This window comes from Rhinolophus hipposideros (assembly GCF_964194185.1).
Source record: "Rhinolophus hipposideros genome assembly, chromosome: 8".
Classification (NCBI taxonomy): Eukaryota; Metazoa; Chordata; class Mammalia; order Chiroptera; family Rhinolophidae; genus Rhinolophus; species Rhinolophus hipposideros.
The window spans coordinates 78,044,662-78,072,346 of NC_138054.1; the positions used below are offsets into that span (position 1 = coordinate 78,044,662).

A 27,685-nucleotide genomic window follows, 5' to 3' on the forward strand; every position below is an offset into this window, starting at 1 on the left:
GGAGGGCCTGGAGTCTCCTCCCCTTCCTGAGCCCAGCAGCAAGATGAGTTCTAAACCTTCTCTATGAGGATTTAGGTGAAAGTCAGTCTGTAGCAATATCCTCTCTGAAAACAGAGGGTTTTCGTGTTTAAGAAAGACTCCTCACATTTCTCTTTTCTGCTTCTCCGATAAAGGTGTGGTCTTCACTCCTGTTCACTGATTGCAAAAACCTGGATTGATTCAACACATTTGATCTATTTTCATCTCTCTACCACTTGCTTAAAATAAGGAGCTCATTGCTATTCCGCCCACGGCTGTGTCTAAATCATAACTGGGCTAGGAGTTGAATACATTTTTCTCTCTTCTGCTAATACCATTTTTATCTTTGCTGAGCCCACAAGTGCTCAGACAACAGTGTCTGCTCTAGCAATCCATGTGTGGGCCTGAAAGAACAGACAGGTGTTGAGGGACCCCTCCCCAGCTCAGAGTGAGTGTCCCTCCCCAAGACCTGTTTGTCCCCCACAGAAATTATCCTACACCTGGAGCTAGAGAAGGCCAGCTACCCAGCTATCACCAGTTCCTTCTTCTGTTTTCACCATCCTTCTGTCTTTGGTGGAGACAGGGGGGTGGGGCTTGGTGAGCCTTTGAGTCTCTAGTTTGTCCTGGAAGGCTTAACTCTAAGCCCCCTCTGGACTGAAATCTTCCCTTTTTTTTTTGACCCTTGTTATAAGAGGTAGAAAATTAGCAAAATGAAGAATTCAAGGATCTCCAAAAAGCAGTTTCATAAACATGAATTTAAAAAGACTCTTTACTCCTAAAAGGAATGATGTCATACTCTAAATTCAGCCTGAAACTCATGCTTTTTCATCTCTCATCCTTTCCCATCCAAGCTTTAACTCCTCTCACGTACCTCCTCTCCTCCTCCTTCCCATGAGAAGGGACAGTGGACATTATTATCATTTTACAGACAATTGAATCAGCCTCGCTGGGGAGGGAGTCAGTGGCTTGGTCCAGATTAGGGCCTGAGACTCCCCTGAGGACAGACTAGAGCCTGAGGTGTCCCTCCACTGCTTCATTATTTTAATCCTTATGAATTTTTTCTTTTCAGTTAGCCCCTGTGCACTTGCGATAAAAAATCCTTACCACCCTATGTTGCAGACCTCACATATTAAAAAGAGGCACTAGGAAAAAGAACATCCCATACTGCTGCTGGGTAACTGGGAAAACTGAGGGCAAGGGCCCCAGAGAGAGTCAGGAATGCAGGAGATTGAATGAGAGCTGGCCTCCGCCTCTCAGTTGGAGCCATTCAGAAATGGGACCATTAAGTGAAGGGTTTTCCAGCAGTGGAGGTGGACACCAGTGAACCAACTACTAGAATGGCAAGAAAACAGGCTCTGAAGCTAGTCAGCCTCTAGCCAATCCTGATTCTGCTATTTACTAGCTGGTTTACCCTGGACAAATTACTTTGCCTTTCCAAGCCTCAGTTTCCTCATCTGTAAAATGGGAACACTAATATTTCCACCTTATAGGGTTGTTGTAAGGATTATATGAGATGATACAGTAAAAAATAGCTAGCACAGTGTGCAATAAACAGTAGCTATAATTGTTAAATGCCTACATTGTACTCAGGCACTGGAAATACTTACCTGAATAAGGCAGATTCCTCACCTTCGTGGACAGGACAGGCAAGTAAACACTTACCACACAGTGCACTGGGAGTAACGCTGTCTATAGCTTTGTAACAATAGATCTTCCTGCCATTAGATAAAGTTAATTGTGTGAGAACAGACAGACTGAACCCCTGACCTTAATAAAACATTAAAAAAAAAAAAAGCAGATAGCAAGTGGCCGTTTCCAGGGAGAGGGTGTAAAATGTCATCAAAGTCAGTGATTTCATTTTATCCTCTGCAAGGCCTTATAAGACTTGCTGATGAGTAACTGAAGAGGTGAGTGGGGCTTTTCTGTGGCCTCAATAAAAGTAATTGTCCCTAAGGCCCTGCGCATACCAACCCTTACCACGATAAAAGCCAGCAGGGTCAGTACTGATATGTTATATGTCCCCTACCTACCTTGAGGTGGGAAAAATCAGTAGCAGAATGGCAAAGGGTAATTTGGGAAGAGGCTGCTGACCAGAATCTGGTGAATCTGTTACCTACCAGTAAGCAGATCATTTTTTATGAGGTCAAGGAATTTAGGAAAATGCCTTTCGTTTAGGTTCAAGTGAAACCCTCTAGCCTGCCCTCCCCTCAGTTGGATATAGGGCAGTGGCAGGAGAGGTGGGAATGACATGACGGAGGGCAGTTGGCCCTGTCGTTATGCCGGTGACCTCTGCCCATAGCTAGAGCTCCATGTAAAGGCATGTCCTGGCATGGGTTCACCCTGTTTTGAGTTTGCCATGTCATTTTTGTCTTTCCCCTCATACACGTAGGATACTGACAGAGTATAAATTCTTTTCAGTGCTGGATGCCCACAGATTCTGTGAATCGCCCTGTGAACCAGACATCTGTCACTTCTTAGGAAATGGAGGCTCAGAGAAAGCAAATGACATAACCAAGATCAAAGCTGTAAGAGAAAGTGGAAATCCCAAGCCTGGAAGCCAGCTCTGCTGGCCCTGAGTCTGGTGCTTCTACTGTTCTAGTTGCTTCCCTCCCTGGGGCTGTTGATTTGGCTTTTGCTAAGAAGGAGAGGTTCTCCCAAACAACCAAAGGATCCTTAGCCACACAGCTCACTTCCTTTTCCTGACACCACCTTTCACATGAGAGGTCACAGGAACATCATGAAGCCAATGGGGGAGGTACAATGAGCCCCAGCTTCACAGTCAGGAGGTCAGAGCTCTCCTCCAAATCTGTGCCTTCTCTCCTGTGACCTTGAGAAGGTCACTGTACCTCTTAGTGCTACGGGGTCCTTGTGTACTCTCAGGAATACTACAGATTGCTCTCCCCGCTTATCTTTTGGATCTGATGAGAATCAAAGTAACAAATGATGTCAGAGAAGCTTTGAGAATTGTTGGAAGCAAGATTCTGAACATCTTCAAGCTAAAATGAGGCCTTGGCGGGTGGCCCCTCAGACTGTTTCTCTCTTTCGTTTCTTTCATTAATTCACAATGCTGGAAAATGTTTGTTAAATACTTCCCCCATGCCAGGTACTGTGTTAAATCATGGGGACCCAAGGAAATTCCCAGGCTCTGAGGAATTCAAAGGAAGTAGAGACCGATCTAAACAAATAATTATGGCACGTAGAGGTGAGGCCTTTGAAAGAGATGTCCACAATTGGGGAGACTGTTCATCAAGGTGTCCAGAGGTGCTGTGGAATGTAGAAAGGGGTGCAGTGAGGAACAGTTGGAGCCAGAGAAGGCCCCACAAAAGGAGGATTAGTCGGAGGGTAATGGGGATGTGGGAGAGTGTGTGGAGGGGAAAGGGAAGAAGAAACCGCTTACACAAGGCTCCAGAGAGTATGTGAGTAGGTTAGCATAGCTGGAGCTCTGGTAGGTTCATGGAAGTGTGGTGGCTGCTTCTTATTGTCAGAATGGGGCCTAGTGATCACGCTGGAGTCCTCTTTGAGGCACATTTAGCTGTGTATGTCCGGGAATATTTGTTTGCCTCTCTGGGTTGCAGAAAGAACCCCACGAAAATGAAATTCAGTGACAGAGCTTTGTTATGAGGTTCCATGGGCGGAGAGATTTTGAGGAAACTGTCTCAGCTGCTGGCTGGCCATGCTTTGGGTACCTAAGCTTCCTATTCAGGTTCCAGTCTGAGCTGTAGGGTCCCACCCTCTCCATGAGCACCTAGTGTTGGTGGTGGTTCCTGAGAGAAACAGGGTCTACAAGTGACCGATGTAACTTGCCCCTCAGGGGCAGGGTTTTCAGCCAAGCCAACCACGGTAGGAGCTGGTTTCCATTGCGTCCAGCATACACCAGGCCATCCCTTCCCAGGTCCAGGCAGCACCTGTTTTAATCACAACCTTATGCAGAGAGAGCTCATCCGGGCAGCTTCCTCAGAGGAGCTATGAGTGGAGCAGGTACTTAGCTTTCCAGAACCCACCTCTTGGATGGCATTTAACCTGCATAGGCTGCATTTTCTATCCTCCGAGCCCTTTTCAGTTGGAACTTTAGGGTTCAAGTTGATATTTCATGACTTTTTTCTTCTTCTTTAATGTAATCTGATCTTAACGCAGTTTCCCCTATAGAGCGCTTTGTGGATCTCTGCTTTGGACTGAGAGAGTGGAGCTGGGAAGGAACCTTTAGAGATCACAGTCCAGCTTACTTTACAGATGGGGAAATTGAGGCCCAGAAAAGACAATAGACTTGCTCAAAGTTGTTCAGCAAGTTAGCTACAGGGCTAGGCCTAGAACTAGGTCTCCTGACTCCAGTTAGATTGTTTTGGTTGGTATATAAAGGTGCTTCTGTGCTATGAGGTGTTCATGAAGCCACCTCTGTGTACAAGGCAGTGCACCATGTCCTGGGAAGAGGCCTCCGTGTCATTCCTGTCCTCATGGAAGCTCCAAACAGGGTGTCAGAGCACAAATACAGAAGATAGCTGTCCGATTTGAAACGGCCCTGAGGGAAGCCAGTACAGTTAGGTAAATTTTCCTATGTCCACAGGAGAGATCTATGAAGCTCTGAGTGCCTGCCTGCCCTTCTATGACCTTCTGAGAAAGGTGATCCAGATGTTTTACGTTTTTGTCTTCTTAGACCAGACAGGCCACAGCAGGACCCAGCCATAGACCAGCAGAGAGCAGTGAGGAGCCTGAAGGGAATAGAAAGGCATAAGATTGGGGACCTCATTGCCTGTGACCTGTTCTCTAAACCATCTGTTCTTGCAAACTGCTACTAGCAGCCCAGAGCAACTAGTGAGCAGGACAGGGGTCTTTGAAACACAAATCACCAGTGATTACAAGGCCATCGGGCATGAGACTTGTCTTTTCTGTCTCCAAGTGGATATGGTTATAAAGGATAAGGGGTGTGTTTTTTCTGGCTGGTCCAGTGTCCCTCCCATACACAGGCTAGGGGTGCTGTCAGAGGCTCCTGACAGTGGCGGTGGACTGGCTTCCAGAAAGACAAGTTAAAACACAGCTCCAAGGTAAGCTCCCGAGCCTGGACCCTGGCAAATTAGTCTTTTGCCCTGGTTGCCATAGAGACAGACAGGCAGCAGCTGCGAGGGAAGAGGGACCAGCAGCTTCACCGACATCTAGGATTCTGAGACAGCTATGGTGGGGGAGGGGGCTTGACACCGCCCTTTCTCCCCCAGATACAGAGGCTCCCCCTTCTGCTCTCCAACGCCCAGACTCACAGGATCTGGTGAGTTGCCAGGGTCAAAAAGGAGACATGGCAGCGCTGGCTCCTGAAACCCGGGTTTCCTGTTTCTAGGCCAGTGCCTGCCCCCGACCACAGTTGCCTCTTGCTCAGCTTTTGGAGCAAACAGATCTTTCAGCGCTGAGCTCCTGGGCCCTGGGAGGGTTCCCGAGCTCCCTCCTTGGATAAGTCATTAGAGGTGAATCCCAGAGTGTTGGCCACCAGAGGCCAATTTGGCCCTGTGCTCTGTCGCTGTCTCTCTGGAAAATCTGGCAGAAGCTCTGTGGGGACGTGACCAGCCATTGTCTGGGAAAGGAACTTGAAGCTGAGCCCAGAGGGAACTCGGCAAATGATGGGGTTTATTGTTCCCTTATCTGATGCTACACTGATACTAATTTGTGGCTTCAAGCCTTGTCCACCCCGGCCCAGAGGAAAGAGTTCTGGGCTCTCCTCTCCTCTGGGTTATCTCTGGAAATTGAAGGCAGGAGAGAAGGGGCCTGGGATCCAGATCGTCAGAGTCCGCTTTCCCAGCAGAGCTGCAAAGAGGTTGTATCTCGGTTTCCTCCTCTTCCGTAAGAGGAGAAATGGGGCTGGTATTATCTGGGCCTTTGCACTCCTGGGCGTTGCGTGTGAGCAGGGTCATTACCTGAGAGAACAGGGCCCTAGTGTGGAGGAAAGCAGAACTGGAGAAAAGCAGAGGCTACTGCCCACCAGCCAGGGCTTTGGGTGATGTTGTTTTCATTATGATTTAATGTATGATTTAATATAAAGTAAACTGAGGAAATGACCCATCACCTCAAGCCCCAATCCCTCATCCTTCCTGGAAACTACTCATACTTTTGTTGTGTATCTTTTCAGATCTTTCTCTAGGCTTATACTTTTCCCCCTATATGATTATTACTTTTTAATGACACAAATGATATGAGAACACATTTTTGTAAAAGACACAAACACCACATCCAAACATAGAATCCATAGCAAAAGTCTTCTTTTGGTCTATTCCCTTCAGCGGAGACAACTATTCTTAACAGTTGAATGTCCTCCATACATTTATGTACAAATACAAATACAGTGTTTTAGCTTTACTTTCTTGAACGTAAATGCAATTATAACATCCGTGTTGTTCTATAAGTTGCTTTTCCTGACACGGTAATAATGTTACCCTGTAGATTTTTCCATGTTGACATACCTACCCTGTTCTCCATATCTGCTGCCTAATATTCTACATTATGGATGTTCTCTACTTACTTAAGTGGTTTCCTCTCATGCACACTTTGGTTGTTTACAATCTCTTGTTATTAATCATGCTCTGAGCACTTGTACATCTATTTATGCAGGGCTTATTTCTAGGAGTAGAATTGCAGGCTTAACATGTCTGTATATCTTAATTTTTTTCAATACCATGGGGATTTATTTTTAAGTTTTATTTATTAAAAATTATCCAAGATATGGATGCCCATTGCAAAAAAAAATGGCCAAGTTATGAAAGCTACATAGGGGGTACAAGATCACTCACAACCCCTCTATCCTGTGGCCATGACTATTTACTTTTGGCATGTTTCCTTCCAATTATTTTCTATGCCTGCTATTGTTACAGTGATCCAGTTATACTGCATAAGTGATTTTCTATCTGGCTTTTAAAAAAATTTTTACTTAATGTTATAGGCATTTTCCCATGTCACCAAAATATTTTTATAAGCATCCTTTTTATGATTTCATGATATGTATTATATAAACATACCGCAATTTTCTTAGCTATTCCTCTATTGTTGGACTTTTAAGTTGCCTATATATTTTTTTCACTCTAACACCTTGATGAAGATGTTTTTCTGTAAATCTTTGTCTGAAATCCAAAAATTTTCTTAAGCTGGATTCCCAAAAGGAGAATTACTGGGTTAAGAGGCTGGATTTTAGTGAATCTATTTTTTCAAGTTGATTTTTAAATTGCTAATATGTATACATGGTACAAAATTCCAAAGGTACTAAAGGTTACACAATGAAAAAACTGTCTTTCTCTGACTTGTTCCCTTAGCTGTGATTTTCCTCCTTAAAGGCCACTATTACTTGTTTTCTTAGGAAAAAATAACAAAAACAAAACAAATATGTATATGTATATATATATATATATATATACACACACATATATACACACAATCATACACATACACACATTCCTTTTTTCATATAGAAATAGTAGCATATCAGATATGTACTTTTGTACTTTTCTCTTTTCACTTAATATTTCTTGATGATTGTTCCATATATAAAATATAGAAGTGCCTCATTTTCTAGCAATATCACATAGAATTGATTTAAATGGATGTGCTGTAATTAATCAAATCTATTGATAGATTTTGAGGTTGTTTCCCACTTTTACTATTTGAGCAGTGCAGTAATAAGTGTCCTGACATGTATGCCATTCTGTCCAAGTGCAGTGCCTCCTTCTGTAGAATAGATTCCTTCGAGTGGAATTGCTGGGTCCCAGGGAATGTGCATTTTACATACCGAGAGCTATTTCTATCTCCGTAGAATGTGATCATCTCCTCATTAAAGGGGATGACGGGCAGTTTTCAAGGTCTTGATTCAAATGGCTAAACTGCTTTTTGGAACTTTATTTCCATTCTCACCAGCAATACACCAGAGCCCTGTTCACTCTGCCCACTGACTAAAAAATAGTATGGGAATGTTTGCAATGTTCTTAATGGTCATTTTTTCAAAAGCATCTGTGAAAGATTAGCAAAAGTGAGCAAATAGTTAATTTAAAAAACTCAAGAACTTTAAAATAAAAACACAGGATCTGGGAGAATTGCCTAACCCACTTTTGTCACTATAAATGTGTGACCTTGGGGAATTGCTTATCCTCCCTGGGCCTGTAATGCCTTAGAGCTGTCATGAGGAGGAAATGAGATAATACACTTAGTATACAGTGCATGGCACATAGCTAGCACTCAAAGGTGGTAGCTAAGAAAAAAAGTTTAAGGAAAAAGTGCCGACCCTCCTAGTAATCCCAACTGTGAAAGGAACGGAGACTTCCAGGCTCTGAAAAGTAGGCTGGGCAGTGCCAACTTTGTTCCTACCCCCAAATTCTCCCATTGGTCTTTCCTGCCTTGAAGAGAAAAAAGGAAATCTGGCCACCAGTGCCCGGGGGAGAAGCATCCCACACCAGGACAGGCCCTTAAGAGGGGCTGGGGTCTGGGGCCTCACCCACATTCACCTTATGCACCCTAGAGGAGCCCAAGCAGAATTTGGTCCTCACCCTCGGTGGAGTCCCTGCCACGGAGCTCATACCCTGATCTGAGACTGTGAAGAGAGGAGTGCTGACCCAGCCTTCCCTTTCTTACTGAAAGCTAACAGCAGGCGCTTGCAGCTTGCGCCTCCCGTGCTCCAGCGTTTCAGGGCTGCAGGGGGTGGGGGCAGCTGGGTTTGCTCTGGCTGGGGGGGGGTCCTTGTGAAATCTCCTCAGCGCTGCTCTCTGGCTTCAGGGCCTGTCCAGAAGCAGCTCACCCTCTCCAAGGTGCTGCAAGAGGCAGGGAGATGTCCTGGGGGCTCGTGCTGGGTGCTGGGTGCTGCAGTCGGCTTGGCGAGCCTCTGTCCCGACCCAGGATGGCCACGGTGGGCTCGGCACCGCCACTGGTCTAGAGAGACTTGGCCTCCCCTTCTCCCAGAACAGAGCTGCCGCGCTGCAAAATCAGCTGCGGGGACGCCATTGCTGTTCCCACCCTTGTCTTGGCTGAGGAAGAGCCAATCAGATCCTTGTGTGTAGCTCTGAAAGCTGCAGGTAGAAGCTGCCTCGGGTGGGAAAGCAAATCTGTGGAGCGCAGGGGAGCCATTTTCTGGGAGGATTTGGAGTCATTTCCACTCACAGTATAATCGCCATGTTGGAGAATTTCAGCCCCTCCCTCCCCTCCACCCCCCTTACACAGGGGAAATCAAGTCTTTCCTTGATTTTCCAGAGAGAGCTGACAGGGACAATATGGTGTGATGCAAAGATTGTGCTACAGGGAACCAGCTGACCTGGGGTTTACACTTGGCCCTGAACCTACCCTGCTCTGCGACTGTGAGGAAGAAAAACAACCCCAGGCCTCAGTCTTCTTATCTATAAAAGTGCAGGAAGGAATAAAACCAGACTATGCCACGTATGGGTAAGGCTGTGGGGAAATGCATTCTCTTCACTTGTCCTTATCTAGTAAAGCTGAAAATATTCATACCCTGTGCCCTGACAATTCTGTTTCTGGGTTTTTACCTGGGACAAACACTTCCACATGCATTCAAGGAGACTGTTCACTGCAAGACCATATCTAATAACAAACCATTGGAAACAGCTCAGTGGCCGTCAGGAGGGTAAGTATAAATAAAATAGGGTCTAAATTCATAATTGGTCACTATATCACAGTTAGAAGGAGTCAATTAGGTTTATATGGATAGAGCTCAAAATCTGTTAAGAACAGAAAGTTGCAGAATAATGCATACAACACAATATAATTTTTGTGACACGTCCAACAGAACAGTGGCTTTTCTGTGGCATATTCAAACATATGGAAAAAGCATTTGCTTTCTAATTAACAGATACACTCCTAGCTCGTAAGAGTGGCTTTCTTTGGATAGAAGGTCAGGGAGTTGGGATAGCCAATAGAGATGGAAGGGAACTTCAGCTTTCATTGTAATATTCTAATTTTTTCTTTAAAATAATGACAGTACATTCATATGTTACTTAAGGAATTTTAAACTGCCTATTCATAAGAAAACACTGGGAACAAATATGTGAACAATGGTTGATTCTAGGTGATGCAGAATGTGAGTAAATAAATACATAATTTGCCTGCTTGGGATAAGAGGGATGAAATACACAGGACAATAGGAAGAACAGGTTGGAGGAGGGGAGAAGATGAGTCGTTCAGTTTTAGACGCATTTAGTTTGAATTGCTTATGAGACGACCAAGTGGAGAGGCAGAGTAGGAGCTGGATAAATGTCTGTTCAGGCTTAAGTTCAAGGCTTAAGCCCAGGCTAGATATATACATTTGGAAGTCAGCAGCATAGACGGTATTTAAAACCAAGTACTGGTTGAGATCACCGGTGGTGTGATTGGGTGTAGAGAAGAGGTCAAGTTCTAAGCCCTGCCATACTTAGAGGTGAAGGAAATGAAGAGGAATTAGCAAAGGAGACTTGCAGGGAACAGCCACTGAGGCAGGAGGAAAACCAAAGAGTTTAATACCCTGGAAGCCAGGGAATAAAGTGATTCAAGGTCAGCCATGACAAGAATGATGTGGATGTGGAATTGGCCATTGGATGCAGTGGTGTGACGTCATCAGTGACCTTGACAACAGTAGTCTGTACAGTGTCTGCATAGGAGGGTTTAATGAGCAGAGGCGGAGAGGAGTTGGACAACAAAGACAGCCCTTCAGAGAGTGTTGTGATAATGGAGAGCAGAGAAGAAAGGAGGGAGTCAGGGTGGGGAGGGCTTCATGGTGGAATGAATTACAGCAGGTAGATATGCGGATGGGAAAGTGCTACAAGGAAAACTGATGCAGGAGGGGCATCTGAGACAAGCATGGGCTCCCCAGGTCCTCCTTTTCATTCTTCTACCCTCCTTTCTCCATCTTTGTTTCCCTGTGTTTTCTCCTGATCTCCTTGCCCCACTTTCTCTTCTTGTAATGAGCCCCCATAGTCGACCTTACCTCTGCAAGCGTTCAGTGCAACAATTCCCTATTCAGGGAGGATTTGCCATGATTTTGACTTTTCTTCACACGAACACCAGGCCACCCAAACAGAATCTTTTCTGTCCGAAATGCGAATGGATTTACCACCATAGGCCTCAGTAGCCTCTCCTGCCTGATGTCATACACCACCAATATGGTTTACCTTTTCTTTGGTGAGTATCTTGGAAACCCTACTAGATTGGAAGGATCTTGAGGACAGGGACTTCACCCAATGCTTCCTTGGGTCCTTCACGACACCAAGTTGGGTGCTGTGTAAAGAGTATTCATTTAGTCAACATTTATTAAGTACCTACTGTGTGCTAGGGTCTGTGCTAGGTGTTCCAAATCAATAGTCCCTACCCTCAGAGAGCTCATGGTCCAGAGAGGAGGCAGATATGTAATCAAATAATAGCAAGTAAACTTTTGAGTGTTATACTAGAGAAATGTAGGGTGCAGTGAAGGCCCAAAGAAGGAAAAGATGAACTCCATGGGGGAGTGGATAAGAAAGACTTCACAGAGGGGATGGCAATGAGAGGACACCTGAAAGATGGCCAGAAGTTTCCCAGTGGACTGGAGGGTAGAGGGCATTACAGGCAGAGAGAGAGAGTGCAAAGTCACAAAGTGTAGAACATCATGGCATGTTTGGAAATGGGCAAGATTTTGATATGATGGCACAGTGGGTGGGGGCCTGACAGGAGCAGTGGGAAAGGACCCTGGAGAGCTGGGAAAGAATTGTGGAGGGCCGTGCTAGGGCACTTGGCCTTTAATCCTGTAGACATTGGCAAAATGGAAGGACAGGATCAGATTTTTAGAGAGAACTTTGTGGTGACAGTGGAGTGGTGGTCCACTTGCTTTCGGCAGTCTTGGTATTAGAAAAGTTTCGTTCTATTTAATTAGATGCCAATATTTAAAAATTAGGCGAATTCACACGAAATCCTAAATTCCAACTTCTCTAGTCACATTGTCCCAGGACAGCCATCAGCCAAAGCTGGGAGCCCCCTACTGTGGGGTTGAATTGTGTCCCCTCAAAAGATGTTGAGGTCCTAACTCCCCATACTGGTGACTGTGATCTTTGTAAATTGGGTCTTTGCAGATGATCAAGTTCAGATGAGGTCATATGACTGGTGTCCTTATAAAAAGGGGACATTTGGACACAGAGACAGACACCGAGGAGATGACGTAGGGACTCGGGGAGAATGCCACCTACAAACCAAGGAACGGCTAAGGCTACAGAAGCTAGAAGAAAAGCCTGGTAGATTCTCCCTCACAGCCCTCAGAAGGAACCTACCCTGCTGTCACCTTGATTTTAGACTTCTGGCCCCCAGAGCCGTGAGATGATAAATTTCTGTTGTTTAAGCCACCCAGCTTGTGGTACTTTGTTAAGGCATCCCCAGGAAAGTGGCACGTCCCACTCATCCCACTGAGACGGGGCCTGCACTCTCCAGTGATTTGAGGTGTCAGGTGCCCATGTTGGGAATGGATTCGAGGGAGGGGCCGATGAGGACCAATGAGGAGGCCGCTGTGGTAATCCAGTGGAGTGGTGGGGTCTGCAAAAGCCCTCCTGCAGTGCTGGTGCTTACCAATGGATGCAAGAGCTCAGCCATGAGCCCCTGAAAGTCTGTAAATTGACTCTACGTGCCAGTGACACATCTGCTTTCTTCCCCTCCTGAATCTTCTCTTACACAGCAACCCACCCATCTCCACCTGACACCCTAGCCACCCCCATCTTCCGGACTTGAATTCTACTCTGGGTGTGATTTCAGCAGCCTTGGTCTCAACTTCCTGTGACAGCTGTAACCTCTGTTCTCACTGAATTGCTAAGATTGCTGATAAATGCCAACGACTTAGCAGTCTTGTAAGGAACCAGGAACATGTTCCCGTGCCAGGCCACAAATTAATGAATTAAAAGTAACTGGTAACTCTCCCATTTTTAGGCCCACAAGTGCCCATTCAAGAAAAAGACTAGATCTGAAATGAAAATCATCCTCCCAGCCCCGTGTGGGAAAATAGTCCATACACCAGTTCAAAGCCCCAGAAGCCAGCAGAGGGTGAGTGCTGCAACCTCACTGTCCCCACGCCATCTTTCTTGTTCCCATTTTTATCATTTGGAAAAGGTCAGTTGAAAGCAAAAATAGAAAGCAATTACCCCCAATTTCCATGTGAAAAAAAAAATTTCACTGTCATGCTACTACAAGGTGGTGTCCTGAATTGGATCCTAGAACACAAAAAGGACCCCAGTGAAAAAATGGAGAATCCAATAAAAGCCAGCTATTTAGTTAATGGTATTGTACCAATATTAATGTTTTAGTTTGGATAAATGTGTCACGATTATGTAAGATATTAATATGAGGGGAAGCTGGCTGAAGGGTATATGAAAACTCTGTGTACTATTGTACTCTCTTTGCAACTCTCTGGCAATCTAAAATGGTTTCACATTAAAAACAAGTAAAAAATATATTTTTTAAATGTCCCTGGGATAGTACTTGTTGAATTGCAAGAGACTGGACTCCAGAATATACCTTTCGTCATGTTGACCCTATGCCCGAAGTATTGTTTAGTGGCCAAGATGACATCAGCCAAATGATTCAACACTCGTTGAGTGTCTTTCTATTCATGGCACTTAGGGACACCAAGACAAAATCAGATAAAGCCTGCCCTTTGGGATCTTACTCTCTAGTGAGGGAGACAAACATATATATGGGTAACCACAATACCAGGCACAGTGTGTGGGGATCAGAGAGATTAATTAAGACCTTGAAGGTGGAGAAAATGTCAAGAGACAGAAGTCAAAAGGACTCAAGCCTGAGGGCTGGTGTCAGCAAAACACTGGACTATATAGATGTGAGACTTGATAGGGAGCCAGGAATAGTCCAAAAAAGCTGAAACTTTGGAGTGTGCGGGAAACCGGGGTAAGGGTCTCAGAAACATAGGAAGACTTGAGATCAGTGAGAAGGGTAAAACTCTTTCATTTTAAAAATGTAATGTTTATATCATTAATAAAAGTAATACATGTTCACTTTAAGGAGTTTGGAAAATCCAGAATAGTATACAGAAGAAAACTAAACTCAATAGTAATTTTACCCTCCAGAACATATATTTTGGTGCATTTCCTTCATTATATGTTGTTCCTAGTTGAGCTCATATTGTACACACAGTTGGGTAGCCTGTTTGTTTGTTTCATTTAGCATAAGGTCACAAGCCTTTCCCCATCTTATTAAAAAGGAATCTTAAAGCACGAAGGGAGGTCACTTAATTCACCTTCCTCCTAATGCAAGAACCCTTCTTCCACATTCCCGGCGGCTAACAAATCTTTGTCTGGACACCTCTCATAGCAAGAATCTCATTCATTCTTTAAGAGATCCATTCTATTGTTAGCTATGTCTAGTGATCACAGAGTTCTTCCATGCATCTTAATTGTGCTTCCCTATAATTACCCCTCTTTTTGAGATGACATATCGTGAAATCCATCAAGAATCAGACTTTTAGGGTTTAATTGACCTTGAGGTAGATTGCAGTTACCTCATGCAGGGTCTCAAAGGCCATACCAAGGACTCTTGGACTATAATCCAAGAGACTCATCAAATTTTTTTTGAAGTTTCAGGAATTTTTATTTTTCTCACGTGGTGTGCCCCAAAGTTGAATTCATGAAATATTTCAAGCAGAAAAGTGGCACAATCAGAGCTGTGCTTGATGATTAATATCATAGCTGTCAATTATTGAGGACTTATTATATATCAGACACAATGCGAGGTATTTTACATATGTTGTTTCATTTAATCCTGACAACCACCCTATGAGGTAGGGGCATTATCCCCCTTTCACAGATGATGAAATGCAAGGCCAAAAAGGGAAAGTCACATGCTCAAGTTCACACAAGTAGTAACTGAACAGTACCTGCAGCGTTATTTAAAGCACAGGATTCAAATTCCTTCTGTAACATGGCTTAGCTCTGTGACTTCAGGCAAATGTCTACAGTTCTCTGGGCCTTTCTCCCCAATTTATAAAATAATAGGGTTGGCCTGATAAAACAGTTTAGAGTGATAGCTAAAAACATAGACTTGGAACCAGACTGCAGAAGCTCTGTGCTTCTGTGTAGCCTAATTGGACAAGTGATTTAATCTCTTTGCAGGCCTGCTGCCAACAATTGCCATACCCAAGGCAGGAGTACAAAAGGGAAGCCCACATACCTTAGGTCAAAGTATTTAAGAGTTATAAATCAAGCTAACAAACTTTTTTTTTAATATATGTTTTATCCTTCTACCTTGACAAATATATCTCCATAATAACCTAGAAAGCTGAGAATTCTGGGATTCCTTGGTGTTAGAGTTCAAGAGAGTGATAGGAGCCCAAGAGGCAAATGGGAAGTTATCCTCATAAAAGCAATCATTAGAAGGAAGCATGGATTTAGATAAGAGGGATTAGGGTTAGAACATGGAGTAAGAAGGCTGGCAGGGGCAGCGACATCTTGGCCCCATTCCACTCACACATTTCATATCTGTGCCCTCCACCACATTTCACTGACTCAAAAATGTCACTGATTTTTAAGACATACCAGTATTTTATATACCACTAAGACACTATGCTGTCCATAATTACGACGTGCTATTTATTGACGTATGAGGCACAACTGACCTCAAAGATACAAAAAATGTGGGAGAAAAATACATCTTAGAATTAATTAAATAAGATATATGCCAGGCACGGTGTCAGGCTTCATGGGAGGGGAGGGGGATACAGCTATGAAAAAGACCTTGCCTTCAAAAAGCTTCCAATCTCATAGTAACACCTACAGACACTTCTACCGCAAGACTGGTGAGACAAGTGCTCCAGAGCAGGCTGCAGCACCCTTGTGAGATCAGCTGCTGCTTCTCAAGTATTTATAGGAGTTATTAACATAGACAGAATTGACAGCCACATCTTTCTTGGGATTTCTAGTCCTCCCCCCCCACCCCTTTCCCTGATGCTTGAAATTTCTAGGGACAAAGCTTTCCCATCCATTTTTGAATGAATGGAGATAATGAATTAAAGCACTACATGGTGAGTGTTGCACTGACACAACTCCTATGGAAGGCAATTTGGAACTATCCAAATCACAAATGCATTTGTCCTTTGACCTTGCAGTACCACTCTAGGAATATATCTTGCAGGCGTCCTCAACCACGTGGAAAATGCCAAGTATACAAGGTTATTTATTACAGCATTGTTTGAAATAGCAAATAATTGGGAACAACCTAAGTGTCTTAGATAGGGCCTGGTCAACTAGGTTATGGAACATTTATTCATTCATACAGTAGATTCCAGATCAAGGAAATGCTTGATGTATGAACCGCTCCCTATAGGAAAAGATCCCTGACATGTATTGTTGAGTGTATAAGTGCTAAGCACACAACAGTTACAGTAGACTACCATTTGTATTATAAAGGGGAATAGGAATAGGAATACATATCTACAAATTTGTTTGTGTACCTATGAAGAAACTCCAGGATTCACAGTAGCTGATAACAATGGTCATGCTGGGGGAGGGGGAGGTATCGAATTTGGCAGGTGGGGAACAAGAAGGGAGGAGGACTTTTTATACTTTATTTCTACACTATGTGAATGTGTTATCTATTCAAGATGTTAAATTCATTGAATTTTTAAAAATACCCCATGGGAAGAGTTAACCCAGTGACTATGATTCCCACCAAAGGGTGAAAGTCTACTATTCATTCATTCATTCATTCATTCATTCATTCATTCATTCAATAACCTTTAGTAATCAAGAAACTTCTCTTGATGAGAGTTAACAAGTGTTAGGCACTTACGATATACCAGGCGTTGTGCTGAGAACTATCATATACATGACCTCACTTAATCCTCACCACACCTCTATGGTACGGGTGTCTAGCATCACAGAAGAGGAAGCTGAGGGTGAAAGAGGTGGTTCTTGCCTAAAGTCAACTGCTAACATCCAGGCCCCACTACCCTGGGCCAGGCCCAGTTCTGGGCACTAGGGATATCAAACCAAAGACACAACCCCTGCCCTCTTGGACTCTAATGAGGGAGCCAGGCGTGTAAAATGGCAGATTCACAGACAGCATTTGAACAGAGAAAGGAGTGTTAAAACATGATGCTTAAGGAATAGGGGACAAAGGGAACAGAGAGGCTAGGACAAGAGGAAAACCTCTCCCACAACATCCTTTTGCCAAGGACAGGCCCTGCAAGCAGCAGTGGCACTCTGCGGTGTCCTCTGTGGGAGCCAACCCCTGCAGCCTCAGAACCAACAATGAACAAAGGCTGCCAGTGCTCTGTAAGAACAGAGATCTGACAACAGCCAAGCTCGTTTGATCGGTGTAGACATCCCTTCTGGACTTTGAAGCCTGAAGTACTCTCCTGTAGCTGTCTACACAGATCAAATAAGCTGGATGGCTGCCATATCTTGACTTCACTTTGTACTAATCCATAGTTACAGCTAGCGCCAGAGCAATCCGACCAAACCATCTGAGCAGAGGCAAAAATAATTCTCATGGGCAAAGATAGACAGTGCTAAGATGGGAACATTAACTCCTTGCTGCCACTTCAGGAGGGAGTGGATTTGAAGTTGGTTTTAGGAAACTTCCAAGAACGGAGCTTCTGTCTCTCTCCACAATGAAGTAGCAAAGCTCTTTTCTCTCCTGACAGCTGAAAGATCTTCCTGGTCCAGGGCTCATATATGAACACCCATAAGAGTTGGCAATAAATAGCTGTGGTCTGACTCTCAGAAACGCAACCCCACCCTAAAGAACAGGAATCATCCCACCACACAAGCACTTTTTCATTCACAGGATCATTCTAGGGGAAACCTTACCCCGGCCCTCTCATTCCTCAAGCAGCCGCGAGGAGCTCAAGAAATCCTGTCACTAAGACTGGCAGGACCAGGCATCTAACAACCTAGAAATTAAGTGGCATCATTAGAAAAGATTAAAAATCTCTGGGAGTTCTAACATCTTCGTTCCTATCTATGGTTTCCATGGAAATAGACATTTGCTCTAGGGAAAAAGAAAAGGTGGGGGGAAGTGGCGTAAGAGTTTTAAAATAATCAGTGTTTTGAAAGATTAATTTTTTTCCTTGTCATAACATTCATAGTCAGAAATGTGAGATTTTTTGCGTGGCAATTTCTTGTATTAAGAAAAAAATGCATCACATGGGTGGGACCTTCCTCTGCAAACCTCCGGATCAAGTACAAAGACTTCAAGATAAAGGCTGGTTCAGTGGCTAATAGACCTCTTGGCCTTGGGTTCCTTGCTTATTTGTGCTGCCTGCCAACCTGTCATTTTTCAGAGAGGTCTGGTCTCCACCCCTATCCAGCTTGTTGAATGATTTCTGAGATTTTGCTCAGAAAATTGACAGATGGAAACACCTGGTCAGTTCGTGGCTAAGTTTGGTCTGGGAGCGAGAAGCCTTTCAGGGCTCAGAATCTGAATCATTCCTGGTCCATGCCAAGGGAAAATCACTTAGATTGGGGGTGGGGGAGAAGCTGACCCCACACAAGGGTGATTGTTGGAGAAAATGCTGCAACAAGCATATTTCAGGCAACAACAGCACACTGCTAATTGTTTGCTTTGTGTGGTGTGTCTGCTGCCTGTGTGATCCAGTTTTCCTTGTCTCAGACACCTATTTATTCATTGTATTTATCTCTAGCACATTCCTAGTGACTAGCTGAAGAGTCTTTTTAAATTAGGACTGTTGTTTCAGCAGAGTTGGTCATATATGTTTTTGGGCTTGGGGAGATGGAGCCCATTGATGAAAAAATTAAGGTGTCCTTCTGCCTTCAGGATCTCAAAGCAGGTGCATTGGTGTAAGGACCACCCACCACCTGCGGGAACAACCTTCCTCTGTCAGGGGAATGGGAGGAGGAGCCTGGGAACCATATTCATTTTACTCCTTTCCCTGGGGCTTTTTTTGTGGGAAAAGGGAGGACAGTCCTTCTGATAGCCAAGGTCAGACCAATTTCCTTTGTGCTTCTGCTGTGCTGTGATCTATCCAGGTCAAGAGGAATCGTGACCTTGTGGCTCCTTTTGTCTTGATTCTTAAAAAGGGCCCAGCACCGCTCTGGGGAGCACGTGCTCTGAGAACAAAAGCAACACTTAACTGCAGTCGGTGTAGTTAGAACTGCTATTGCTCTTCCTTCCCGATCATCAGGCCAAAGACTAGGCAGAACAGATGGAGTCTGAATTTAAGCCGAGTGACTGTTAGACCAAAGAAGATCAAATTCCAGAGCCTTATGCTTTCTCCCCACAGGTTTCTGGTCACCAGCTCCGGGACCCTAGCGAGAACGCACACAGTGAGGAACGGGCCACGCCCGTCATCTGATTTAGGATTGAGTGGGTTAAGGATTATGATGATGTCACAATACAGGTGACACGCAAATGTCGAGGTACGGAGCCGGGCGCAGGGAGCCTTACAGGGGCATATAGTGGCATTGTCCTGTCACTAGGATTGGGCGTTTTAGGTGGCGGCACGGGGTGGTACACAGCTGGGACACTGCGCAGTCCCAGTATAGCCCTTTTGGCGATGCGAGTCAAATGGCTCACCCGAGGTGGAGTCCAGGCGGCCACCCTCTGAGAGGTAGGGAGGGATCCCGCCCCTCCCCGCCCCGCCTTTTTTCTAGGGATGGGAGAGCTGGTTCAGATCCAGGCCAGGGGCTACGGCAACGCCCTCCTTCGCGGCCATACAACCGCCCCGGCTCCGGGCTCACACCTGGGGAGGACCCCAAACGCCCCCACCCCTCGCATTGTCCTTTCCCTCCAGCCCAGACTACACTTCCCGAGGTGCTCCGGGGTCCACATGGGCGGGGCCCACTTGGGCTGTGGGGGGAGGGACCGGCACGTGCCGTCGCTCTCAGCCAATGCAGAACCCTGCAGGGAGGTCACGTGCCGCTGTTTGGCGCTTTTGTGCGCGCCCGGGTCTGTTGGTGCTCAGAGTGTGGCCAGGCGGCTCGGATTGAGCAGGTGGGTGCGGACCTCTATGAGGAGGCGGTGGGCTGCGAGAGGGACGCGGCCGGCAGGAGGGGTCAAGCCTTGGCAGTGGCCCCCTGCTGGAGGGCGGCAGGCGGGGCTGCGGGCCCCAGAGGGGCTGGAGGGCGGGGGTCGCCCTGCTTTGTGTGTGGCTCAGGCGGAGCCTGGGCTTTGTCCCTGCTCCCTGGGGGCGCGGCTGTTGTGGGGAGGGGGCGCGGCCAACTGAGCGAGCCCAGGGCGTTCGCCCCGGGGTGCCGTCGAGTAGACAATAGGGGGCGTGGGCCCTCATTTCCCTCTCCCTCCCCCTGAAGGCGCGGCTCCGCTGGGGTCCCCATTGTTTGATGGGGCGAGGCAGCGCCCCCAGGGCGCTGGGGTTTTAGGGCCAGCCTGCGCACGGCCCCGGCTGCGCCTCTTCCCCGGGATCGCCCTCACCCTGACTGGGACCGCGCCCGAGAGGCTAACACCTCACGAGGGCTCTCCTGCCCTTGTGGCTGGGGCCATGGACAGCTGCGTGGCGTTAGGTCGGGTGTGAGCGGAGGAATTAGGTGGCGAGCCGATGGGGGCGCTACGCCAAGGCCAGTTCCCGAGTTGCAGTGTGGTGGGGGTGGCCTCGAGGTGTTTTTGGCGGGAGTTGGGGGGCGCCCGGAGTGCGCCCAAGAAAGGCGGAGTTACCCGGGTAGGACCGTTAGCCCCGCCCAGCCCCCCTTCCCACGCGCGCGGGCTCGGGGTGTTGTGAGTTCTGGGAGATTCGAAAAGGCGCGGGGAGGCAAGGGGCGGGGCCGGGGTCCGGAGCGCAGGGCGTGCTCTGGTTGGCCAAGGGCGGCCTGCCTTTTCCTGGCCTTGACCAGGGCCACGCCCATCCTGGGTCCAGTGCTGCGTCTGATGCTTAGATCATTTCGCTGCCTCTGATTCTGATTTCCAGCTGTTGAGAACCTGTAAACCTACGTTTTTGATACTAGCCTGGGTTCTACAAGAATCGTGACCTTAAAAAAAAATCAAGACAGATGTAGACTTTTTCATGACATAAGGCAGCAAATACAACGTAAAATCTAGAGGTTCGTAAAACTAATTTTGCCCGCTGTTGGACTAGGAGCTTTAGCTCCAAGGACAATAGAAGTTCAACATTATTGGTTAATGTTAGCTTGGATGTTTTGTTTTCCACCATGGCGGACACAGACAAAGCAAGCGTGGGTATTTCATTTGCACAATGAATTGTAGGCAGTATTAAGATGGCTCCGGTCTTACTGTTGAGTTGAATCTGGAATATCTGCTGTTTGGAGGGAAAAATTTAGAGTTGATAGGGGGGAAAATATTGTAATTTAACCTTGTCTAATTTTTAAAATCCAAGAGTTGTTTTTTTGAACAGGCAAGCTCAGTTAATTTTTTGCAACCAATGTTCACTTCAAATTTCCCAGTGTTTGTATTTTGTAGATTTTTATAATTTTCTAGTTAATGATGTCTTATTTAATTCCACCGCAAGTGATTTTTCTGACGTTCATTTATGTGGATGCGATTTGAAGTCCCTTTGGATTGATGACATAGAAATGCAAAGAAATTGATGCATGCTTTTGAAAATTATTTTCAGGGTTTTCCTTGCCAGTGGATTGTGTAGAATACACTGCCGGTCTCTTGTCTTCTGTTCACCATGGCTTCTTCTGGTAGGTAAACTATTTGGAAAAGCTGAAATTGTGATGGGTTTACGATTGTAGAATAGGAGATGGCTGACGTCTTAAGCCGTTAATTTGGCACCTGTGTTTTGGTCCGATCAAAATTATTTTATAAATCAAAGAATAATTAAAGAAGAAAAAAATGCTTATCACTTGAACATACTGAGAGCTCACAATTCTTTCATTATTAGATGATTTGACTTGAAGCAAAATTGGGGAGTTTTACACAAGTCTTTCTTTTGTTCATGAAAGTAATTGTCAAATACTGATGTTTCAGAATGGTATGTATTAATCCCAAAATGTTGAACTTTGTTTTTCTGGGAGGTGGTATTTACATAACAATTTCTTGCTCGCAAAAACAGCTTCGTCAGTCCTAATTCTATGCATTCAATTGATTTGGTTTTTAGAAAATTTTAGAATAGTTTATTAGAATAGGAAAAAAACCATTTTTCTGAATATGTTATAAATATATGATCAAATCCAGATATCCAGGTGAAAGAACTGGAGAAGCGTGCCTCAGGCCAGGCTTTTGAGCTGATTCTCAGCCCTCGATCAAAAGAATCCGTCCCAGAATTCCCCCTTTCTCCTCCAAAGAAGAAGGATCTTTCTCTGGAGGAAATTCAAAAGAAATTAGAAGCTGCAGAAGAAAGGCGCAAGGTAAACAGCACAATTCACAGGAAACAGGATATTTATTAATGTAATGTGGCAAACCAGTTTTGTTTCCGTAACAGGAGGAAAACAGAATTATAGCTAGACTGTGGTTATAACTACATGAAAATTACATATGCCGGTGACTGGAAGAAAATACTATCATTTATTGAGCTCCTATTTTGTACCAAATTCATTATATTTTTCTCCTATAATACAATGACTCTAAATGGTGGGTATTGTCCAAGATACTCAGACTAGAAAATGGTCTTGGGAACGTTAAACCATTTTCCCAAGTCATATAACTAGTGAGTCTTGGAGCCACAATTCAAGCCTAGGTCTGTCTGAAACCAAACTTCATGCTTCTCATGGTTTCTTTTTGAAAAATAGGTTGTTGATAGGTTGTTTTTTTGTTTGTTTGTTTTTTGTTGTTTTTGTCTCTTTAGATTTGGGGGGGTTCTTTTGGTTTATGTGTATGCCTGTGTAGTTTTTTTTGTTTTTGTTTTTTTGAGAACTGTACAATAAAAACATTTTAAATTGTTAGTAATGTGATTATGTTGCTCAGCTGATATACTGGTGTTGTGGCAGCTTTTATCTAAGCGATTCTATTATAAAGTAGCCACCTTTAAAAAGAACTAACCAGAAAAATCAAATATTAATATGCTTGTTACAGAAAAATTGGGAACCACAGAAGTTTATAAATAGGAAATTAAGAGTATTCATTATCCTACTTCCTAAAAATAACCATTAACATTTTGATGTATTTCCTTCCATTCAGCATTATTCTACGCATTATGAATTTTATGTAAATTCTCCTTTCATCTCCCTTTCCAACAACCCTGATGGGTGTGAATGGGTTTAATTTTAAAATCAGGGAAACTAAAGCACAAAAAGTTGAAAAGTTGAAGTAGTAACCTCCCCCAACCGACACAACTAGTGCAATTTGAAGTCTAGTGCATTTAACCACACACATACACATGGAAGCCCCTTTTGTAGCTGCTGCAGCATGTGCTTTGCACGTTTCAGTGCCGCGCTTGTATATATGTTCGCTGATCCACTACCAACACTGTGAAGCATTTCCCTGGGAAGAGGCAGTATTTGCAGTGGTGCCTTGTCATGGAAGAGATGCAGCTGAACACTGGACAGTTCTTAGGAATAAACGCTGGTCCGTAGCCATTAGCCAGTGCTTTACATAGTAACTGGCTAAGTATAGTGAAACTCTTACCATGACAGATTTTGCAGAAGAGAATTAAGAGAACCAGTGGCAGATGTTCTGTTTCTTTCCTGCAAGTAAATACTTCCAGACACATCGGAATCTGTTTAGTAACGAGGTGTTATTGAGTGTTGAAGGAGGCACGCCATGGTAATAGAGCTCCGGTGGTCTGCAAGTTAATGCAGCCTCCACAGAGAGAAGCTAGTAAGCTTTTCTTTGAAACAAATCCTCCTGGCTTAAATAGTAATCTGGAGGCTGTAATTTTCTATTCATGTATTTTATCAGCATGGTTACATCTTTTTTTACAATGAGCTTTGAATAACGGAAGTTCTTTATGATAAAGTTCCATTCCTAAGTGCATATCACTCAAGGCACCTTGCTACCATTAAGCAGTAAATCTTATAAGGATTTCCTTAAGGGATAATTGGGCAAGAATTTCAGAACAAACATGGGCAGTTCTCCAAAGTAAATACAAACACTAGAAAAAGAGTATGATTTTCACAGTATTTAGATGCAGGTAATTCAGGTCCTGACTCCAGTATTATTTAGAGTTCTAATAACCTGCCTCTTTTCAACCCTCCCAATTAATCATTTATTTTGTAACTTGAATGCTGAATACATTGCAGAGAGCCTACCTAGCCTGGTAACCTTTTTTTTAGTCCCATGAAGCTGAGGTCTTGAAACAGCTTGCTGAGAAACGAGAGCACGAGAAAGAAGTGCTTCAGAAAGCGATCGAAGAGAACAACAACTTCAGTAAAATGGCAGAGGAGAAATTGACCCACAAAATGGAAGCCAACAAAGAGAATCGGGAGGCACAAATGGCTGCCAAACTGGAGCGTTTGCGAGAGAAGGTTGGTGTCTCAGCCTTGCTCTGAGAAGGGTGAAGCATGTGAAGTTTCATGCACCGATAAAGTGGCTTTAATTAATTGCCTTGATCAAAGATGTTTGGTGTCTTTGTCATCAGTGTTGGGGCTTGACATGTTCACTGAGAGGTATCTTATTTGGAATACTCAATAATTTCCAGCATAATTGCATTTTATTTGGAAGAGCAATCGAAGGCTCAGTTAGATTCCTTGTGTGAGCCAGGAAATACAAAGATTATGTCTTAGAACTCTTAATATGTGATTCCCTTAATAACTGATTATACAGTCGTCCTCCCATATCTGTGCGGGATGTGTTCCAAGACCCCCAGTGGATGTCCGAAACCACAGTACCGAACCCCATACATATACACTGTTGTTTCCTATACATACATATCTATGATCAAGTTTACAGTTCTCTTTGGCAGATTACCAGCATCACTATTGTGCTTTGGGTCATTATTAAGTAAAATAAGGGTGACTTCAACACAGGCACTCTGATACCGAGACAGTTGATCTGATAACTGAGACAGGTACTAAGTGAGTGACAGGCAGGTAATGCTGTCTGGATACCAGGATAACTTATGTCCCAAGTGGGACAGCCTGAGATTTTACCACACCATGCAGATTGGCACATAATTTAAAATTTACGAAATGTTTATTGCTCGAATTTTCCATTTAATATTTTTAGACCACAGTTAACTGAAATCGTGGGAAGCAAAACCATGGATATGGGGAGGCTATTGTATATATAATATTATTACACAGGTAGTGTACTGATGCTGTTTTGGGCCTTTTTTGGGGGTGTGACTTGGCAGGCTGCTCTATTCGACTGATAATATACTATTTCTTACAGGACAAGCACATTGAAGAAGTACGGAAGAACAAAGAATCCAAAGATCCTGCTGACGAGACTGAAGCTGACTAATTTGTTCTGAGAACTGACTTTCTCCCCCTCCCCTTCCTAAATATCCAAAGACTGTACTGGCCAGTGTCATTTTATTTTTGCCCTCCTGACAAATGTTCTAGAAGCTGATGTAGGACTATAGGTAGATCCAGATTGTATGATGTTGTTTTAGGGGCTAAAGGGGAGAAACTAAAAGTGTTTTACTCTTTTTCTAAAGTGTTGAAGTCTTTCTAATGTAGCTATTTTTTCTTGTCGCATCTTTTCTACTTCAGTACACTTGGTGTACTGGGTCAATGGCTAGTACCGTATTGGCTCTGTGGAAACATGGTTGTGAAAAAAGTATGTAGTGGCTTCTTTCAAACTGTTAGATGCTGAATATCTGTTCACTTTTAAATCCCAGTTCTGTCCCAATCTTACCAGATGCTACTGTACTTGAATGGTTAATAAAACTGCACAGTGCTGTTGGTGGCCGTAGCTTCTTTCTATCCAGGGGGTACATTGTCCAGTGACAGAGACCCTCCTGGCTGATGCTTGCTCCAGGTGGGGCCTTGGGACTGGCGGGAATACCCAGCATGCGTAGCACTGCACGTTCTCTGCCCTCGAGTTGTTTGTATTGTCTTCTTCCACAATCATCACTTTGTTGTCATGCCTTGGCCCAGATAGCTGTTATGATAGTCTGTCAGATGTTTATTTGCAAACAAGCATTTTTCTGTTCCTGTAGCCCTGTTAAAAAGACAGATTCAAAGCACAAATGGTGTTTCTAGAGACCAGTGTAGAGGAAATCAGAAGATCCTAGTGAAAGATATTTGATAATTCCGTGTTATAGCTGGGGATGGGGTATGTCCTAATACTTTCCTACCGTAAAAGCTATGACTCAGGAATGGGAATATTAAAATAAGAAAAGTTGCTATGCCCCTGTACCAACTCCTGTGAAGTGATGAGAGGACCTTATTTTGCAGAGCAGCATTTGACTTGGGTGTTTAAGTTGGCGGTTACATCATCTTGTTACCTAGAGGTTAGGATGTTCACCCATTGTCAGAGCATTGCCTCACTTCGAAGAAAGCCTTTGGCAGCTTTCCTGGGTGTTTGGGAAATAGCCTTAATTGCATATGACTACTTGCTTCTCAGACATCTGTATAAAAGCACTTGGGAGCCACATACCAACAGTGAAAGTGTTTGCAGAATGACTGCTGCTACTATGCGTTTGTGCTTCTGCAGCCTTGGCTTTGTCCTGATTGGGGTTTCACCCAACATATTAAGGATAATAATAGCCTGTCAGTCTTCCACCTATATTTTTAGGATGAAATGAGTTTGTGTATAGAAAGCTTAGACCTGTGTTTAGTATGTATTGAGCATTATACATAAATAATGACAACTATTTTCATCCAGAGGTGAGTGAGTGAGTTGTTGTTGGAAATGATTAGGCAGCTCTTGTGTGCTTTGAATTGATTTATAAATGAAACCAAGATGATCAATTGTTAGAATTCTGAAAACCGATATTTAAAGAGTTATGGCCACGTGGAGCCAAGGAACAAGATAGTTTAGTATAACAATAGGTTCAGACAATATCTAAACATACAGGTCAAGGTGAGGCTTGTGTGCAGGAACTCAGCCTTAGATCCTCAGTCTCTGGCACCCGGCAGGTGTTAGAAGCTTGCATGGGTGAGATGGTGCCTACAGGAATCTTAAAAACACCAGTTCTGAGTGGCTGGGGTATAAAGATGGCCTGAAGATAGAAATTTGGAGTAATGATACTAGGTGTCCTACAGATGGCAGTAGCTTTTTATATAGGACTTGTAGGGAAGGGATCAGGTTGGGGGTGGGGGAGAGCAAGAAAAGGGACAAGCTGGGCTTGCTTGAGGGAGGCTCGACCTAAGTCTGTTTATTCCAAAATAAAATGAGAAGATTGCTCTAGGTTAGTTAACTATCTTCCACTTCAAAATAATTTGCATATTGCTTGGAGGGAAGAAGTGGTGAGTACCAGTAGGTTTCTGGAAAGTGTCTGCCTTCCTGGGCCTGCGTGTTCTCTCTCCTATCCTCAAGAGTGTGCATCTCTCCCGGCAGGGCCAGCCTCTCCTGGCAGCACTTCGGTCACAGGTTAGTCTTCTAAGACAAGAATGCTTTGACTACAACCGGAGAGTTGTCATCCAGGAGCACGCTCCATTCCCTTTGCCTTGAGTGGAAAGAAGGCTTGTCCCTCCCAAGCCTTCTGTACTTGGGCATGGTGACGGCCTGGCCTTGGTGGAAAAGAGGTTTGAGGGATGGATGAAGGCTATGAAATCCACATTTAATGAGCACATAGAATATGCTCCATGTTGGGCTACATGCTTGTGAAGAAAAGGTGAAAAGGGGCCCCAGCGTGTTATGTGCTTATGCGGGAAGTGGGAGGAGAGTGGTACAGCACTTAGCTGAGAATAGTGTCCACCACGTGCTAGCACTAACCAGTGGT

At 44.5% G+C, this 27,685-nt stretch overlaps 1 protein-coding gene across 3 annotated transcripts; it reads left to right on the forward strand.

Moving 5' to 3' along the window:
* Positions 1 to 5,133: 5,133 nt before the first annotated feature.
* On the forward strand, positions 5,134 to 25,700 carry STMN1 (stathmin 1). Of its 3 annotated transcripts, none has more exons than XM_081057270.1 (5): positions 5,134 to 5,275; positions 21,527 to 21,599; positions 22,093 to 22,265; positions 24,129 to 24,320; positions 25,186 to 25,700. In XM_081057270.1, the coding sequence occupies exons 2-5, from the start codon at positions 21,587 to 21,589 to the stop codon at positions 25,255 to 25,257; spliced, it is 450 nt and encodes a 149-aa protein (XP_080913396.1). In that variant the 5' UTR covers positions 5,134 to 5,275; positions 21,527 to 21,586; the 3' UTR covers positions 25,258 to 25,700. The 3 variants fall into 3 exon arrangements, with proteins under 3 accessions (XP_080913396.1, XP_080913394.1, XP_080913395.1); XM_081057268.1 differs by lacking the exon at positions 5,134 to 5,275 and adding an exon at positions 19,864 to 19,935; XM_081057269.1 differs by lacking the exon at positions 5,134 to 5,275 and adding an exon at positions 20,290 to 20,996.
* The last annotated feature ends 1,985 nt before the right edge of the window (positions 25,701 to 27,685 follow it).

Coding starts and splice junctions, on each gene's coding strand:
- STMN1 (XM_081057270.1), top strand. Junction 22,266..24,128: donor CTGCAGAAGAAAGGCGCAAG/GTAAACAGCACA, acceptor CCTTTTTTTTAG/TCCCATGAAGCTGAGGTCTT. Junction 24,321..25,185: donor TGGAGCGTTTGCGAGAGAAG/GTTGGTGTCTCA, acceptor TATTTCTTACAG/GACAAGCACATTGAAGAAGT.